This window comes from Linepithema humile, chromosome 2 (genome assembly GCF_040581485.1).
Source record: "Linepithema humile isolate Giens D197 chromosome 2, Lhum_UNIL_v1.0, whole genome shotgun sequence".
NCBI classification, from domain to species: Eukaryota; Metazoa; Arthropoda; class Insecta; order Hymenoptera; family Formicidae; genus Linepithema; species Linepithema humile.
The window spans coordinates 22,234,260-22,253,045 of NC_090129.1; the positions used below are offsets into that span (position 1 = coordinate 22,234,260).

The window sequence follows — 18,786 nt, forward strand, 5'->3', positions numbered from 1 at the left end:
TAGCCCAATGTGTACCGTGCGGGACTTAAAAGAACGTCAGGTCACGAAGACGACGTTTTATCGCCGGGCTCGGCGGTGCGATGAAAGGCCGCGCCTTATCTACAGGGTGTCCCGCTCTCTATCTCTACGCGGTAAAGGATTCCCGTGTTCCTCCCGAGATAGATCTTATTTATATGTAGGCCCTTTCTCAGCTACCGATTAAATCGACGTACGCTCCTGCTGCTGCTGTTGCTGCGTCTGTCCCCCAGGCATCCAGATCCCGTTTCCGTCTTCCAGGAAAGACGGCGCGCAATGCGAACAGCCACGATCCGGGGAATCCTGAAATCGAGTCTACCAAAACGACGTGAATAAAAATGCGTGATGCTCGCGAGAACTCGAGCGCCGGCCGGGAACCGATCGCATTTTGCAGTCCGTTTGTACTCTCAATATAGTTCTATAATGTGGATTATAATGATGGGGGTTCTAAAAGAAAGAAAGTTTGTAAAGCACGTTAGATGACAAAAATAAAATGATGGCCTGACGTGGGCTATAAGACATATATAGCTAATTGCGCGCGGGAAAAAAAGCAGCGACGCTCTATTATAAAAATAAATATAGACCAGCCGAGTGTCCTCCGCGAATCGATTTCCCACGGGCAAAAAAATTGCTTCAACGATCCGTTGAAAAATGCATTTTTCTTTGAATCGCCCGCTAAGCGATTCAACATTATTTGCATTATTTTGACAAGCGACATCGTCTTGCCACTTTGTAAAAGACGGCAATACGCGATTCATGTAAACGCCTTCGATACATTGCAGCAATAGATTGCGTGGCATTGTATGTAAACGTCATCGACGACAATACCGTGTCGGACGTGTTGTAGAGTTTTTTTTTTTTCAGTAAACGATACTTTAGATCAAGAAATAATACTCGGCACTGCGACGCCTATACAGTTTTCACCGTTATCGGCATAAAAGTTTTAATATCTCATATTTGCACTTTTATTTTTCTTCTTTTTTATCTATAGTTACAAGTTGCCAGCGTTTTACCCTTCCCTCGTTGATAAATGTATAAAGGTGCAATTTATATCACTTAAACTTCGCTGACAGCTGGTGTCTGGCTGAACGTATTTTAAACATAGGGTACTAAAGTAGCGTTAAACTAAAGTGAAACGACATAGCTTCGCGTAGCATTTTAACGACGAAATAAATATGCCTGCTTTGTTTCCCGATAATGCAAAAGAGTTGAACGAGACACCAAGACCGTTAATGTAATAAATTTGATCACGTGCCGTGTATCGTCGGCCGAAAATCGGAAGATTATTCTGAATGATCGACCAAGTTTTCACGAGACAACGGCAGCCGCAGGAGCGAAGCCTTTCCTCCAAGGTCTCGGAACCCCCAGCGCGATCTTTCTATCGCGCGGCTTCTCCCCGTTCTTCTGGCTCGTCCGCCCCTCCTTCCCCTCCTCCGCAGGTCATTGTATACCTGGCCGTGGCTAGTTAAGGGCCGACCGAAAACTTGGAACAGTTAAAACAAAGCCTCGTGACCGAGGCAGCCCGAGAGATACGGGATGCTTCGAGAAGAAAAGGGAGAGGAGCTAGAGAATCGGAGGCTGGCCGGGCCAGAGCCGAGCCGGTGAGCTCATCTAAATCACAAATCTCAGCCTCCATCAGCACACCTCCAGCGATAGAGTCCACGGTTAATAACCGTCCCGGGTGTGTCGGTGTGCACTCGTCCGACTCGACGGCGGTTCTCGTGTTAGTGTGCATCGCGGCTTCGTCGTCCTCTCGGAGAGAAGAAAACGCGCGCGCGCGCGTGTGGTGAGCGGAACCGTGTCACGAATACGCCGGTTAGTACCGCAGCTTCCCTCACGGACACGCTCGTCGGACCCTTCCTCGTATTGGTAACCACGGACCCCCCGCGACATGGCGCCAGGGTGCTCCGCCTTCCTCCGGAGCGCTCACGATCGCGCGCCCATAATCCCTGTCGTGGTCGTCGTGTAAGTCTCTCGGTCACCTGAAACGCCGGCCGCGCCGGGTCCGTGCACACCACCGTGTCGATGGAAATTTACATGGGCTTTTTTACAAAGCGCTGGCAGATTTAATCAGCTCCGCCGCTACGCGCCTCCCCCCCTCCCTCTCGCCCTCACCCTCAATTAGTTATCTTTTTATAAGCTCGCTTCGCGTGGAAAGTATATTAATATCGTAACGGCTTTTGGCTTCGCTACGCGGTAGAGCAAAGCCAAATTTTGCCAAACGCATCGATTGTAAAATCTTTGAGTCGATTATAAATGTAAAATAATAATGCAGAATAATTGGAATCTTTGAAAGTGGAAATTTTGTTGAATTCAAAATGTCTGTTGAATGAACAACTAGTCGTGGTTTTTTTTTCTTAAATAATAATGATAATAGTGAAATTATAGACACTGCGTAACTCTCTCTGACACATTATTCGAACATATTATTCTCTAAAGCTATTATATATATTACCTAAAGCTAAACCCATTCCAACGTGATACCACCACGTACTATCCGTGGATTTTCCGAACAACCGGCCGAATTCTTTACTATATCACGCGATGCGCCGTACCAATTTTAACGGCCGGGATCCAGCGTTTGCATAATAACAAAATGCCGGCGCACGGGAGGTAAGGCGTACGTTATCGTGCTCGCGAAGGTTACAAGTTGAAACACTTCGTCCGTCATATTTATTCAAAGTGGAAGATAGCCTAGCCTCCGAGCGGCTTCCTCCGTCGGTCGCACCTGAACGGCTCTTCGTAGGTGCGAGTACCATATTACAGCCGGCTGTAATAACGAGCGCGCGGTGGTTCTGCACGAACGAACCTCCCCTGCCCCCGCGCTTGCCCTCCGCCGATCTATATATGCGCGCCCGTTGGATCGGGCTCAATAACTCGCGGCTTATCTCGTATGCGCTTGCAAATTCGTCGTGGATACTTATGACTACATTATACCGGTCGCTCGCTATACGGTTCAAGCCCGACCCGCTATTCGAAAGAAACGTTTTATCGCGCACCTACGGCAGCTACGCGTACGGTATTATCGAGCGACGGGAGCCTCTCCGCGCCGTGTAAATTCATTCTCTTCCCCGTTGCGCTTCCATCGGATGCTGCGGCGAAACGGAATTCCGAAATAACAACGACGATATCCGGCGTCCGTTCGTTCGCGAGAGATAATTGCGTAGATTCCCAGGATTATGAGATCCCCGCTTAATTCTCGCGGCGAAGGGGGAGGGGGAAATTCCTGGTGGAAAGGTCGAAGGGAGAGATCCCGCCGGGATGAGTCGCCGCGGCGTCGTTCGCGATGCGTGAAAAACGCGCGTAATCCGCATCGGCGCTTCACCGGGGGTCGTCCCGGGCGCTCGCGTGCGAAGTCCGTATTCCATTAAATACGCATCGCGGACCGAGGTCATCCGTCACTAGGCGCCCCTCGTCTCCGATCCCACAAGATCGGTCCGCCTCGGCGAGAGAGCGGAGAGAGCGGTCACGGAGGAGCAAAAGAGAGAAAGACGACACGACATCTTTGTTTGGCGGAGGCTCGGGGTGGCCCAGGCCCCGTCGGCCCGTTAGGGTGGTCGAGGGGGAGACCCCGTAGATGAGGGGTTTTGGAGGTTAAACAAACATGTGATTACCGACTGCCTACAGCTGGCTACATTATATCTGCCTACCAAGGTAACCATCTATCGCCCCCTCGTCTTCCGTCTCTCTCTCTCTCTCTCCTTTCCTCGCGCGCTCTCTCGCTCTCGTCCCTCCGAATCCATCATCCGGTACTCTCTGCCAAGTCTTTCTCTCTCTCTTTCTCCTTTCCTCGCTTCTTCCCCTTCTCGCCTTTCCCGAGCAGCATCGTCCGTTTATACTCGGACAGTCCGGAGAAAAAGAGAAAGAGAGGGAAATAGAGGAGGCAGCGAACCGTGGCCGGAGGCTATATAGCACGCCATCATCTTCCGTGGAAGATGAAGAAGGAGGAGGTGGAGGAGGAGGAACCGGAGGTGCTCGGAGCCTCGGGAGAAAGAGGGAGACGTATCTGTCTTTTTGAGTAGCCACCTAAGAACGATCTCGACCCGTGGCCGACGGACCATCTTCAACCTGCACGACGTTGTCCTTTTCTGACGATTAATTTCCTGTTTCCATAAACCTAGCATCCTTCAAACATCATTCTCGGGCGTCATTGACGCAACGCGTAATATTTCAGGCTGAAGCCTCAGATTTCGCCTGTGCGCAATAATTGCGCGATTTTAGATTAAGCAATTTGATCTCAGCGATACTCTAAACATTTTTTTAGATACTTGCTTCACAATATTTTGTTATCTTACATTTCTTATTTAACTAACATTTTAAATTGTACGATCTAACGCTTTCACGTAAATCGAAGCTTAAATAGTGCATCGGAATCAGCCAAGCAGAAACAGAGCGAAAAGGAGAAATAGAAGTAAAATAATTACGTTACATAAATTGTATTCCCGGGATGTTTATTTTTCACGCGCCATAGGAATCTTCGTGTTCTCCGCGGAGAAATCATGCTTATCGTGCTCGATCGCATTTAACGCTAATTACAGCAAAATCTGTCATTCCTTCGCGCGTGTCTCATTAAGTATCGCCGGCAGCGCCGCGGGCAGCGTAAATCTCGTCATTATGTCTTGCATTTTCTTGACGAAACTGCGTGGTTCTTCGGGACGCGCGAAGTGGCTGCGGCTCGAGCAGCGTCCGTTTAATTACTTTGCGGCACGTACATCTACGGTATACACACACACACACACATGGATAGAGTCTCCGCACATGCCTACGCTGCGACAGTATACGTACGATCGCACCTCGTAGCCGGCATCGCAAAAGTGCGGCTTTTGACGCAAGTGACGGTGAGCGCATACACATGTCCGCCCTCTTTACTCAAGCTCCGCGCTTCGAGAAAGCTTCTCCCGTAAATCCATCTCTGACGATGTCCGTTCGATCTCCTTTCCCCTTCGAGATATCGAAGTACCTTTCAGCCTTACAGTTTTTCGTACAAGAATGCTTTCTTAAAATTTACGTCAGTGTCTTTAGATGATGCATTTTTTTATAAACAAAAGTGAAACCAAATAAATGATATTATTTTCTTGATAAGTTAATGGAAATTGGAAATTCGGCCATCTTGTTCCTTTCTATTTTTATACAACCTACATACTGGATGTATAAACTAGACTAATAGCTTTCCCGAAATAAACGGCAATGCACGATAACGCTCTAATAACTCTCGACGCAACTAGATGGAGATTCTCACGGAGTAATCGTCCGGCGAATCGTCGCCGCCCGACGAAGCCGGCCATATTGAAAAATGAGTTGAAACGATAAAACGCAATCCGAACGGCCAGTGGTCAGCGATGAGAGAGAGAGATGGAGAATCCGAAGTAGGGGGCCGTAGGACGCGCTTAATGGGTCCGCTTCGTCGGGACGGCTTCCTGCTTAACGCCGAGCCACTCGCCCACGTCCGCTCGTTCCACACAATTCCAGGTCGTCCCTTCTTTCTCTATCTGTCTCCCTACCTTCCCTTTCTACCCTCGCGTCGCATCAATCCGCCAATCATAATTTCTATCAGAGCCACCTCCGGGTGACGATAGTCGACAATCGCTAGATTGCCCGGACGCCTTTTGTCTCCCCCGGACTTTAGCTAACTAATGCACTCGAGCAATTTTGCCACGCGCACCACGGCTACCATCGACCGTCATCGTCATCGATGGTAGCCGTGGTGCTCTTCCATCCTTCTGTCCCATCCACGCATTCATAATATTAAGTCTATATCGCGGGCTTGATAATTGTCGTGCGATTAATTTAAACTGAGATGCGAAAAACAGCTAATAAACGAGCTTTGTGAACAGCTAATTTGTTCGACGATAAAATATTGTATAGCTGTATGTGCGTGTTAAAGACGCGATACCGTCGGTACTGAAACGTTCAACATCATACATTTACTTCGTTATTTATCACCGTAGAAAAGAGATTAAAAGAACAGAATATGTAAAAGACTAAAGAAAAAGGAAGATAAAAAGAAACTTGTTAAATGAAAAGAAAAACGCTCGGTGACTCTGAGGTGAGACGCGCATTCTCAATGTTTCCTCATTTCGCACGAGCTGTCTCCGCTGAAATCCGAGCCGCAGAAAAACATTCCGGCGCTTCAACCCTCGGTGAAGTAAAACGTGCGCGCGCGCCTTTATCTTCTCTCTTCCTCTCATCGGCATTTTCGAGCCGACCCGAGTCGACTCAACTCGTGTGATGCGCGCGTAGATTGCACGCGCGCGCTCGCGCCCAGTTTTTCTTCTTCGCGCGAATCACGCTCTCCCCTTCCGTCCGTCCTTCCTCTCTTTTTCTCCCATGACTTCCCGCGTTTCTCGCGATTCTCCCACCCTCCCCGGCGTCTTTTTCGGCGGCACCGGCGCTACCGCGCCCACACAGCGGAGGCAGGACGTGGCGCGCACAAGCGGCGCCTTTGAGCAAATTGAAAACACCCGTTGGATTCGGCTAATTACCGAAACATAATGAGTGCCCTCTCCTTCTCGCGTCTTCTTCGCCGCTTGTCTTCCCTCATTCTTCCGGCGACGTTGGCCGTATCCTGGCGCCCCACGGTCGATTCCTTCACCCTTTTGCCAGCTTGGCGCCACCGAGTGCACGGAACGTCATCGGGATTCGCGGATTTACGTCTTTCGCCCATGACGGACGAGGGAATCGTTCCCCGATTCCCAAGCATTACGGTCCATCGCGCAGCTTGGCTTCTAACACGACTTTTCTTTGCCGATAACATTACTTTTGCCAATTCTTTATCTTGAATATAATTTATGATTTTTGGTACGAGTGAAAGAAAGAGAGATTTTTAGTTAATGTATGGATGGATACTTTTTACTCCTCTTGCCTGTCTAGCCTGCTGCTCTCTAGCTTGTCTTCGTTCCAAAATACACAAGACCAGTCACATATTGTATAGAAAATGTTAGAATTTCCTCACGTTGTTGCGTACGAATGTCGGCGTGAGATATAACTTCGGCACAGTATGGATGGAAGTAAATCAGTTTAACGACCGTACTTGGATCCATTCCGCTCTTCGTCATTTTATTATGATACCTAACAAGCTGACAAGCGGGACAGATGTTCCGCGGCTATCGCGAGCGCTCTTAAAATCGGTCTCTTAAAAGGACCACCTCGTCGGCGGCGAATTTCAACTTGTCGCGACGACGTCGTCGTTGGTGGTGCATCTGTTGCAAATTAGGGCGGCCTATAAAAAGGCGCTACTTTCGCCGAAAGCGCCGCGGGTCCTTGAGCGACAAGTAGAGCGAGTTATGTAGTATGCAACGTTCCGACGCGAGTCCAATTCTTAGGAAAAATATTGCGCATTTTATAACGACGAGACATTCACGAAACTTCACGATTACCTGCTCATTATTCATTACTCAAGTATTAACAATTTAAAGTTGTGAGAAAATACTAACGAGTTAAATACAATTAGTATATTTTTCCTCTAAAATATTGATAGATATCATGGTGAAACTGCGTGAAAGAGCCGCGCGAGATTTGTCGACCAGCTCCATTGCATCCTTCGTATTCGTTCTCTCACGGGAGCGAGACTTGTGCCGAGACTCCTCCCGCGACATTGGCCGATGCGAGCACAGGCGGGATAGAAATTTGTGTTACGACCGAGCGCATGCATACGTACGCGCGATCAGGGCCCCCCGACATCAGAGGCGCCGCCGCGCAAACTCTACTAATGGACATTCGACGACGACGACGACGAGCCGAGCGCTGGGAACAGGGCGCGGAGACGGAAGAGGGAGGGGGGGCTCTTTACTGTTTGTCGTTTGAATGTTTTAGGACCTCTGCTTAAGCAACTTACTTACTGCCTCTGTGGGAGACAGCCGCTGCCGTGTTTGCACGGAACATTTCTTCTTTCCCTTCCCCCCTCCCTCTCTCTCCCCCTCCGGTGGTGTACCCCGACCGTCCGTCGTCGCTCTCTTCCTTTTTCACTCTTCCTGAAACCGCGGACACCTTCTGTGTCGCTCCACGAAACACAGCAGACGATTCCCTATGACGGATGCTTCTGCAAACACGCAGTATATGTTTGCGCTTTCTGGCGGCTGCGCGCGGACACCACCGTATTTTTCATGTGTGCAACGGGCGGCAGTTAAAAATCGACGCGCCACTATCGCCTACTATTTTTCTACCGATTTTCGTGTTCAAATTTGCTTCCGGGTACGCCGCGTCGTCGGTTTGCTCAGTCGGCGTTATATTAACGGTGTACCGAGGACAGGGATTTACCTGGCGGCGGATCGCTCTGCAAATTTTTTTTTCCATATTGTCATAGAGACTCAGCAAGCTGTTTACACAAATTCTTCTACGTGTTTTACACGCGACGCTTGCATATCAAAACACACATAAAACAAAGTTGATCAAATATACAACGGCGTCGTATTTGAATATATTATATTTAGAAAGTATAATAAAGCATATATCGATGGAATTGTCAGTGAAAAAAATTGTCCCGCTGTCAGTGCGCGCTAATTGTTAAAAATTATATTATAAATATTAGTCGCGGGCAGTCGATCCAAGTTCGAAAGGATCGCGTTATCGTCATACATTCGTAGTGGTCTCACTGCTATATATGCACTGTTGCTGCTTCGAATTATTGAGACAGATTGTGATAGAGCGTTCTGAACTCCGGGGTTATCCGGACACCTCCCCAGGGGTCACGGATAGTGGGGTCTTGATAATTTGAGGCGATTTCGGCCTCGGCCGACGGTTGGATGGTAAGGAAAAAAAAGGGAAAGAGATCGGTTCAAAAAAACGTCGAAGCGTTGACGGGTTCCGAGAGGCTTAATGCACGCGTTAATTCTCGATTATTGCGCTGCCCTCGACCATTTATCTCCTTTATGACCGGCGAGCTATTCATATTTACGATTTTCGAACGGCCCTTCCCGAAAGCCGTTTCGTGACTCGTCTTTCTTTCGGCGAGTGGTTAAACGCTTTTCTCACGATGATCGTTCTTAATCGATAACTGCCCATTCGGAACGTCAACGTTATCAATAATACGACCCCGTGTCGCTAGATTGTAATGGCGAACAATAAAATATGATAGTTGTGTACGAGTGTAAAATTTAATAGCGATGTAAATGAGGAAAGAGACTTCGAACCGTGACAAAATATATTTTCTTTTCCTATGCAATTAGGATATAATTGTCAGTCTAAGAGGATTAGTTTAACGCTAATAAATTAGGCTAATTTAAGAGTAATAGTACGCGCGAGTAGTGAAAAAGATTTATATGTCCCAGGGGTGAAATAGTTCATGCGTGTCGTCTCGGCATATGTTTCTCACATGACATGACCATTTAATTTCATTTCTTCAGCAAAATCAGAAGAGCGAGCGTGACGTGAGCGAACGGTTGGAGGATCGCATCGCCTCGTTTCACGCGAGAGATGTCAGATGCTCAGTGCAGCTTTTATAACGTTAATCAATCGTGCTTAATCCTTTCCGCACATCTGCACGGCGAACGCGAAGAAATAAATCAGGAGTGATAAATTTATTTATTTAGCGTACAAATTTATCAGTCCGACTGGTTGGTATCTGTGATAAAAAGAACCGCGATATTAAAATTTGTTTTAAAAAAAATGTTTTGATAATTATTTTCCGCAAATATCTCTATATTTTTAAAGCTTTAAATATATAATTGATGACTGGGTATCGCAGATTACAAAAGTAAGATATGTTAATACGCTTCGGGATCGCTGTGTTTAAAAAGGGGGACCACCTAATGCGTCTCTTCCGATACACTCGCAATATATCGCCGGTTGCCGCGGCTCGATATAATCGACGTTGCATTCCGTATTCCGTGCGGGCACGCGGCCCTCCAAAACCGCAGCGTTCTCGACGGGAAAAAATAGCGACGGCGGTCAGTGTTCCTTCGCGCGCGGCGTGCCTTCATTTGTATTCCAAAAAACGAAGGGACGCGCGATTACCAGATATAGAATGCTCGGCGCGGTCACGGGCGACTACCGTATTTTCTCCGGGACAATGAAGCCGACTCTGAAAACGAAGGGGGTTGTTGCTAGCCAACCGAGATCTCGGGGGTTAGTTTCGCCGAGCTTTCAGTCTTCCGTTTCCTTCTTCTTCTCCTTCTCTTTTCCGCCTCTCTCATTCTCCGACTCTTCTCTTTTTTTTTCATCTGTCTTTCTTTTTTTTTTTTTTTTTTTTTTACGTTTGATCCTGCGACGATAAAATCACAGGGTCGTAACACCTCGACTGGAAACGAATCCGACGGCTGTCGCTACGGCGGGGTCAAAGTGAAAAAAAAAGGAGAAGACGAGAGGAGGAGAGTCCGATAATCGGTTTCAATCAGCACCATTGTCGGTCAGCGTAATCCGCCAGGCTGAGGCATCAAAAAAAAAAAAAAAAAAAAAAAAAAAGACTGGCGGCGGATGACCGAGAGAGAGAGAGAGAGAGAGAGAGAGAGAATTTTGCTAACTCAGTGAGAGAAGCCCGTTTTCCACAGCGAACACACGTGTACAGCCTCGTCTAGTCTTTAGCCAATATTTAATGTTCTATATTTAACGAGTCGTCTAGATTCTACGTCCGACACGGCAAGATCGATAAATACGCGATACGACACTCGTTGCCAACGCACTGAGCCATTACTCTAACAGGAAAGTTAAAATCTAGATATGTCTAGATAAATCTAGATATACGCACAAGTTGGTGTGTTTTCGTTTTTTTTTTTTTTTTCTTTCTTGCCAAAATACGTCGGCATACATTTTCTTCTATTAAAACTCATTACTTTTTCCTGGGAACATGAATAATGAAATTACGCATTCAATATTCACAACGATGGACACGCAAAGCGAAACGTTGAAAAACTTTCGCGAAAGGTGAGCGAGAAGCAGCAGTTAATCCCGAATTGAATTCGTCGTTGCATCATTAAAGTGTGCGAGCAGCGAAAGAAAGAGCGGTGGAATTTATCTTGTTTGTCGCATGCAGCGATAAGAGGCGAGCTTGTGCGACACTGTCGGATCCGCGGAGCGTTTCGAATCACCCGTGTATCCCATGTTCGGGGGGGCCTCAAAGGGTTGAGGCGCCGGCTCGTAAAGCTCCTCGAGCACCGTGCAATTAGCGCGATATGCAAACGGCCGCAAAAGAACAGCGACGGGCGATCTGATCGGCGGCGCGGCATCGAAGGACATCGCTCGGGCCTCTCGAATATTCAAGAACCGTTTTTTCCGCTGTTTTAAAGGAAAAAAATTCGAGCTCGCCGTGTATTTCACGGCGTATCGAGCATCGCCGGCAATTTCACACTTGTGACTCACCGCGAACACCCCTTGCGGCGCACTTTTCTCATCTTTTCCGTATTTCCCGCGTATTTCAGCGCGCTCACCGTCAAAGAGCTTTTTTCCCTATCACCTTTCGGGCGAAAGAGAGAGAGAAATAGAAAGAAAAAAAAGGGAGTGACGCTTCTTTATACACGAGGTCGTCTGTAAGTCTGTAAGCAGTCTGATTTCCGTTTAACGTTTCCCTCCGTTGCTTTTTTTTCGTATCAACCACCGTGGAAATCAAGGAAAAGGACGATTCTCGCGTGTACCCCCTCTAAACCTCTGACAATTCTCGCTTAAATAAGCTCTCGTACACGCTTTTATGTAAATGTAGGTACGCCCACATCAAACGTATTTATCCGGGATTTTTCCACGATTTGTAATATAAATGCGAGCGGGCATTTTGCTACGAATTTATTATTTGTTGAACGACAATTGTATGTGTAAAAAGAAACTTCATTATTGTATCAATAAAATTTAGTTATATATAATATAATATCGCAAAGAAGATATTTTGACTGTTAGTTTAATTTGACGTGAATTTCTTTGAGATTTTTCGCGATGAAGAATAAAGGATTAAAGTGTGGAATAGTAATTAAATTTCTGTTTCCGCTTCTCTTCAATAAAATAGATTTAGCTCGCCAAGTTTATCAGAGATTACTATAGTGGCACTCGTTGGCGACAGTACCTATTTGCTTTCATTCAGTGATCAAAGAACGGCGTTAAGTCGATAATCTTTATCTCTTCGCGTGCACAGTGGGTCCATTCAGCGCATCCGCTCGGTTTATGAAATTTTTGCGCAATTCGACTTGAGGACGCCGGAATTAAATATTGCTCTCAACGCGCGGATTCGTTCGACGTTAATCGCGCTTTAATTTTCATATAAATCTACTTGTCCTCTTATCGCTATCTCGATATTTATAAATGATCAGTAAAAAAACAGTAAAAAAAATTAATCTATTGTGTGTTTTAACGTAGTCGAAAGTTTCGTTAATTCGTGGATGCAGATTTTCGGAAAATTGAAAAAAAATTCAAACAGATTGCAACATTATTAATAAGAAATATTAGCAGTCGCCCTTTTTAGCGGGTCAATCAGGGTGAATGCGGCACATCGTGACACCTGTGTCATATTTCACCGAGCAGCAGCGTTTACAAAGTAGCCTCGGAAATCGGCACGAATTCGCGTGGAAGGGAAGAAAGAACATGGTCTAAAGGAGTTCCTTGTGTTCGCTCGACCATCCAGCCGGCCTGCTATTGGCTTGTCGGCTTACGTGCAAGTCGGCCATAATGCCCGAACCGGATGATGGAAAAGCCACCCTCGATTCGGGCCAATTAGCTTCCGGGCGAGTAAGTGGCAGAGAAACCCCCCAAGGATCCATTTCTCTCCCATATTCCCCCCTTTCCCACCTCCTCCCCCTCGTCGTCTTCGCCGTCGAGCCGCCACGAATTGACCTAACTTCGCCGACCTCGCTTTGCCAACGGGCGAGACTGTCGCGTCGCGTCGCCGAGCCGTCTGCAAGCCCGAAGTTCATCGTCTAATTCGTTCTTAGAATTGGAAGACACTCCGTCACGCTCCCGCGCGTCGCTTCCCCCGAACTCAGATTGATTCGAGTTAATTGACTTCCGCGAAATTATGCGTTTAATCGCGAACTTGGAAGTAACATCTGTGGGATGATGGTGTGAATTGAAAACGCGATTAGATTCAACCAGGACGCGTTCTAATTCTAAGGCTCTTCTGTACGCGATGTGGTTGTTGAAGAATTAAGTGGATGGTCTTCCATTTGTATTACTATCACACACATGTTTCGCACACTTTTACAACATTTGCTATATTTTTTACAATAACTTATATTTAGGAAATCTAGCTAAGTTTGATTAAAAATTTGGAGTTTAGATAAAATTTCAGGATTTTTTGTTTGAATTCTTTAAATACTTGAAAATTGCGAAAGGATTTAGTAAGCTTATTTATAGATTAATATCTTTACAACTCTCCTATAAATTCTGATAATTCTATTTGACTCATTTTGATCGATACACAAAGTAAAGAAATTAATTTTTTATGCCACGAATGCAAACGAGATATCATCGAGAAAAGTCGCTTTTATTTTTATTCCGCGTGACGAAAGTCCCGAGATGGGGCCAGCCACGTTTGCGTCCGGAACATGTCCTCCTACACGGCGGGTCCTCCGCCCAGGGGTAGAAAAATCCACCCCTTTTTCAGGCGGTCGATACCAGGACGACCAACCTTACCACTACCTTCCCTTTCCGCTCCCGTGCGTTCCACCCCCGTCGCCGTCTCGTCTTTTCTTCGTCGCACCCTCGCGCACGGTGAGAGCGAGCCTCGCCCGCTCGCACCCTTGCCTTCCGCGAAAAGTTTCGCTCCTCCGCCGCTTTCCGCCGAGATGGCGCTGCGTTCGCCGTCAAGAACCACCCTTTCATCCTTCTCACTCTCCCCCCCTTGCACGTCGTACACATACGCGAATCACCTTTTTCCTCCCCCTTTTCGTCCAATGGTCTTCCGCTGGCATATCTTTCTCCCGATTTCGTTATTCTCGCGTTATTCAGAGCCTGGCCGATCTCAAATATATGAACCACCGTGGATCGTATGTACAATTTGTGTAGGTATACGTAAGCGGGCGGAAGTGCACACCGGCGGAGTTCGTAGCATTGCAAACTAAACTGCACATGGTTACTCGGTGTACCGACGGCTAAGTAATTCTCGGACCAACCATCGGCCAGCCTCTTGACCCTCAAAGTGAAAAGCCTCGGTTTTTCCCCTTCCTTCTCGCCCCTGTGACTTCACCTATCTTTCAGTTCACGGTTCTCGTCTTTGCGATGCATTCCGCTCTTCAGTTTCTCTCTCTCTCTCTCTCTCTCTCTCTCTCTCTCTCTCTCTCTCTGCGGCGAAGGAGCATCGATACCATTGCCGGCGCTTCTTCGACGCTGGAGTCCTTATTTTCTCTCGTCGAGACAGACCCTTTCAACCCGAGAGATTTGTTTGTTCTTCTGTACGATTAGTTGGCCAAACACTAAGGACAGCAACGGCGAGGTTTTGTTGCGTTCCTTCCCGACTGACCAGCGCGAAAACTTGAAAGAACGAATTATTCCTTATCTCTTTGGCGTATCAATCTTTTGCATTCTCAGTTTACTTTACCCTCCTCACGTATCGTAAATATTACAACTATTTACATAAAAGTTTGCGATCAGAATAAAGCGATCTGCGAGTTGCGGCGCGTAAAAACTTTTTATTGATCCATATATTAAAGATATATATCACGCCGGCTGCGAGAGAGCGGCGCGTCCAAAGCGATCTCCGGATTCCGCGATCCTGATGGCGCAAGGACGTCGTCGGACGGCGAGGCGGCGCGGCGAGGGGCGCGAAGGGGAGGGGGGACGCGAGAAAGAGAGACGCGGCGGCAGCGTGTGCAGGTTCGTGATTCGAAGTAGGTGGGCCCCAGGTAGCCAGGACAGATAACACCCGGAGATTACCGCGGACAGAGTCATTAGCAGCGTCGGCTTCTGTGTCGGCCGAGATATTCTCTCACTTTCCTCCCCTGCCCCCGTCCCTCTCCCGGCCTCCGCCGCTTCCCCGCCCCCGTCCTCGCCGCCGCCGTGCGGTTTTATCTGGCCGGTCAATTCACGCGGCGATATACACACCGGGCTGCTTCAGATCCTACCACTTACTTTCCATCGTCCGACCACCTTCTTCTATTCCCTCCCTTTTCTCTTTCCTCTCTCTCTTCCTCTCACGCTAGGCGCATCCCGCGATACTAGTTCACCGTCCTCCCTCCCTCTTTCCATTCTCGTGAAGCGTATCCTCCTTCCTTCGTCTCTCCTTTTTTATCCCCCTTTCGTCGACATATTCCACGGGCAAAATGCACCGCGAAAGACGCGCATTCGCCGCGCTCGAGCGAGCCCAGATTAGAGTCCGGAGAAATACTAATTGCTCCGATCGGCGTTCGCACATATTTTCCACGGCGCCAGAGGCGTGTCGGGGCCGAAGGTCCACGAGAAACGAGATAGGGACGAGGGGACCGCCGGGACGTCGTCGCGCGAGGGGCCGGAAGGGCGAGCAGCGCGGCGCGGCGGTGGAAAAAAAAAGAGAAAAAAAGAAGAGCGAGGCATTCGGCTTTGATAGGCTAATGACAAACGCCTAGATTGCCGGCTTATCACCCGGCCAGCGCTAATTATTTCCCCTTTGTGCCGTGCCGCTCATAATGGCGGGAACGAGCGCGCTTCTCTCTTACCTTCTTACCGCGCACCGCGCGATTTGCACGCGCGAGCGTGTCGGCAAATTTTACTTCTTGTCGCGCGCGCGGCGACTGCGGATGTGATTTACTCACCGCCGACCGGATGGCATTGCGTGTGTTATGATCGGTCGTCCATTTATGCCTTCGCACTCTCCGGTAATTATCGGCCGACTCTGTTCGACCCGGTGGACCTTTGACTCCCTGCGTCTCTCGATGTCTGTCAACGATTTCGTTCGTAAGACAAGGATCCCAATGCGCTCGTGCATAAATTTCCGTCTGTAAAAGTGTGTTAAGTTATATTTTGTAATTTTTTAATTTCTTCTTTCTTACACACGATTGATATAAATGTACCAATTTACAATATATACGTATTTTCTGTAATTACCGAAATTTAGATTCAAAAAAATGATGACTAATCTTTAATACTTCAAGATACAAGTATCGAACGCTAAGGAATCCGTCACAAATTGTGCTATAAAATTAGACATTTTAACTTTACCGCGCTTTTAATACAAAACTTGATTGTTACGAATTTTTATCTTAAATGATACTTTTATATTAATTTTTACTGATATAAACTTAAATTTTAAAAGGTGAATTTCTGTGACATCCTGTTTATTTATACGAATATATTACGATGCCGCTGTGAAAGATCGTTAAAAGCGGTTTTATTGTCTCGAGAATTTCAAGTTAGCGCCATTAAAAACTTCTCCCTCGGCAGCTTTGGCACTGGAAACTTTTCCGGGCTAATGTATTTGCCCTCGCTTTGAAGAGCCATAATCCTTTAGCCGCGCCCTTCTCCCCCGCATTTATCGACGACAGTTCGCTATTCGCTAAAAGACACGTTGCACCCGTGCCCGCTTTTCAAACAATTTTCAACCGCAAAAGTTCTCTCCTCGAGCGCACGGTAATTACCCGGATTCCGCGGGCGAAACGTTCGGCGCATAAACAGATTTATCGGCAACGAGGATACGAGCGTTCATTCGTTTCCCGTTGTCGACGAAATGTCCTCCGCAATCCTGTTACTCGTTATTCCCACGGCAAAGCGACGCTCCGAGCGGTACCTGCGTAAAACGGAAGGAGGAGCGGCCGGCGCGGCGAGAGATGCGCGGCGGAATGATAAAGAACGCGGAGAGAGTGAAAACAGAGTCGCCGATACCGGAGCGTGGCGACGGAATCGGGATCATGGCAACACTTTTTAATCGTCTCTTTTCCACGCGCTTTTCGACGGCTTTCTCTCCCCTCCCGTCGAAAACTTCTCACTTATTCCATCGACACACGATATTGCTGCATAAGGGTAGACAGTTAATGTATTAACTCATCGATTAAAGCCCGAACGTAAATCAAACATTTCTCCGACACGAGCGTCTTACTTTTATAATAAATTAAGAACGGAACGTTTATAGGGCGCTGTCCATACACTTTTCTTCGTTGACGAATCGCTCGGTTAATTTCGAAAATTATTGTTAATTAAAAAATTGAAATTGAAATATCTGGAAAAATTAAAGTGCGCGTGTGCAACCTAGTTTGCTCTCGAGATGTCTGTGCATTTCGCATTATTATGCAATGATTTAGTCTTTGCAGTTGATTAAAGAGTACCTTGAAAATTGTAAGACTTCCGCGAACGATCCTTGGCGTGTCTGACTGGGTTTCTAGTTCATAGACTAACCCGATATTAATACTTTAATAACATTGCCCGCGCAGACGAAACTCGGATCGAAGTATCATCTTACGCTGCATTTTACTCTGGAAAACTTACAATGTAAAATACTACTTCATCACGTACAATTTTAGCCTCTATAATTGCTCTTGCAAAAGTTGTGCGCTCTAAGGTTTTAACTTCGATTTCAGACGAGAGCAACGCAACACGAATAATAAATATTTCTTTTGACGAAGTAAAGATTCTCCACTGTTTGAAAGAAGCACCACGCTCACTCGCGGTGGCGGATGAACCGGTTTCGATGCTATAGCGAAATTAATCTCGCTTCTTCGCTTATACGACGCAGTGACGATATACGAATGATAAGCGCGCTCGCGATATGTTTTATTTGGCGAAGTGGCAGCGGGATTCTATTGAATTAATAAGGGGATTCGATCGGATTCGAAGCGACCGATATCCAGAATACGGTCAGCCATGTTTCGGAACGCGCCTATCGATCACCATGTATGCGATAACCGCTACATAAATTATGCCGATTGGCGATTGAGGCCGACCCTGCAGTAGCGGCAGGACACTCGGGAAGCGGCACGTCGCGGATACGAAAATCCATCTTCGTGAATTCGACGGCGGAGTCGCGCGCGACGACACCGCTTCCGGCTATCGATCGGTCTGCGTTTACGACGCGCCCGGTAATTTGCTCGTTACCGCTCACGTATTAATCTCTCTCTTTCTCTCTCTCTCTCTCTCTCCTTACGCATGCGACAAACGCGTGGCACGAGCTAACCGCTCGCCCTTTTCATTTTGCGTGCTAGAATATTCTGAACGGCCCTTCAGATCGTAATAAAAGCAACAAATTCGCTCTGAGCCTCGCGAGCGCGACTCGCGCGAGCGTACACGCGTCCGTTTAAACAAGATCGATGAGCGTCCGCCGTGTAACGTGAGCTTTAATCGCGGGCTAAAATCGACAAATTATCATAATCGAAAGTTTGTTATTGCGATAATTTGATAAATTTGTATTACACGCTAAACAATGACAATTTGGTGTTGAACGCAACGCTAAAATTGAAATATTGCGCACCGCTTTAGGTAAATACGCACCATTTTATCATAATCATTTCTGTCAATTAGCAACCGAGTGTTAATAACAAAGGGAATATTGGGAATGTCTTCGACAAATAATTATGTTTCCAATGTAAATATGTAACCGCGATCGTCATCGTTAGCGGCGCCCGCTAAAACCGCCCGTTCGAAAAGCTCGATGATTGCGTTTGTAGATTTTGTATCGATCAGCTCGGCATGATGCATCAGTGTAATAACCGCTTTGCCAAGCTCGCTCCTTCTTGGCCCGCACGGAACTTTATGAAATACTTGCACGAAGATTAATTAACGGGGCAGAAAGAGTAACGTGCCGGCGCACGCTCTCTGATTGTATGATTAACGGCAACACCTTCTTGACACTTTTTTAATCTGACGTATCTCCATATATTTTTCTTCGTGCAAAATCGCTCTCTCGTGCCGCTTTTGTTGCTTAATTTTGCGCTGTGCCATAGATCACTTTCAGACCGC

General features: G+C 47.2%; 2 protein-coding genes across 7 annotated transcripts in view; one reads left to right on the top strand and one right to left on the bottom strand.

The window, feature by feature from the left end:
• The window catches only part of LOC105670827 (uncharacterized), a 168,477-nt gene that overhangs the window by 101,946 nt on the left and 47,745 nt on the right, over window positions 1-18,786 (bottom strand). For both annotated transcript variants that reach the window (XM_012364551.2, XM_012364549.2), the window contains exon 3: window positions 15,654-15,836. In XM_012364551.2, coding sequence (XP_012219974.1) covers window positions 15,654-15,836 — 183 coding nt within the window. The remainder of the gene's footprint in view (window positions 1-15,653; window positions 15,837-18,786) is intronic.
• Window positions 1-18,786, top strand: part of LOC105670825 (T-box transcription factor bifid) — an 82,937-nt gene that overhangs the window by 53,073 nt on the left and 11,078 nt on the right. The gene's annotated exons all lie outside the window — the stretch shown is intronic.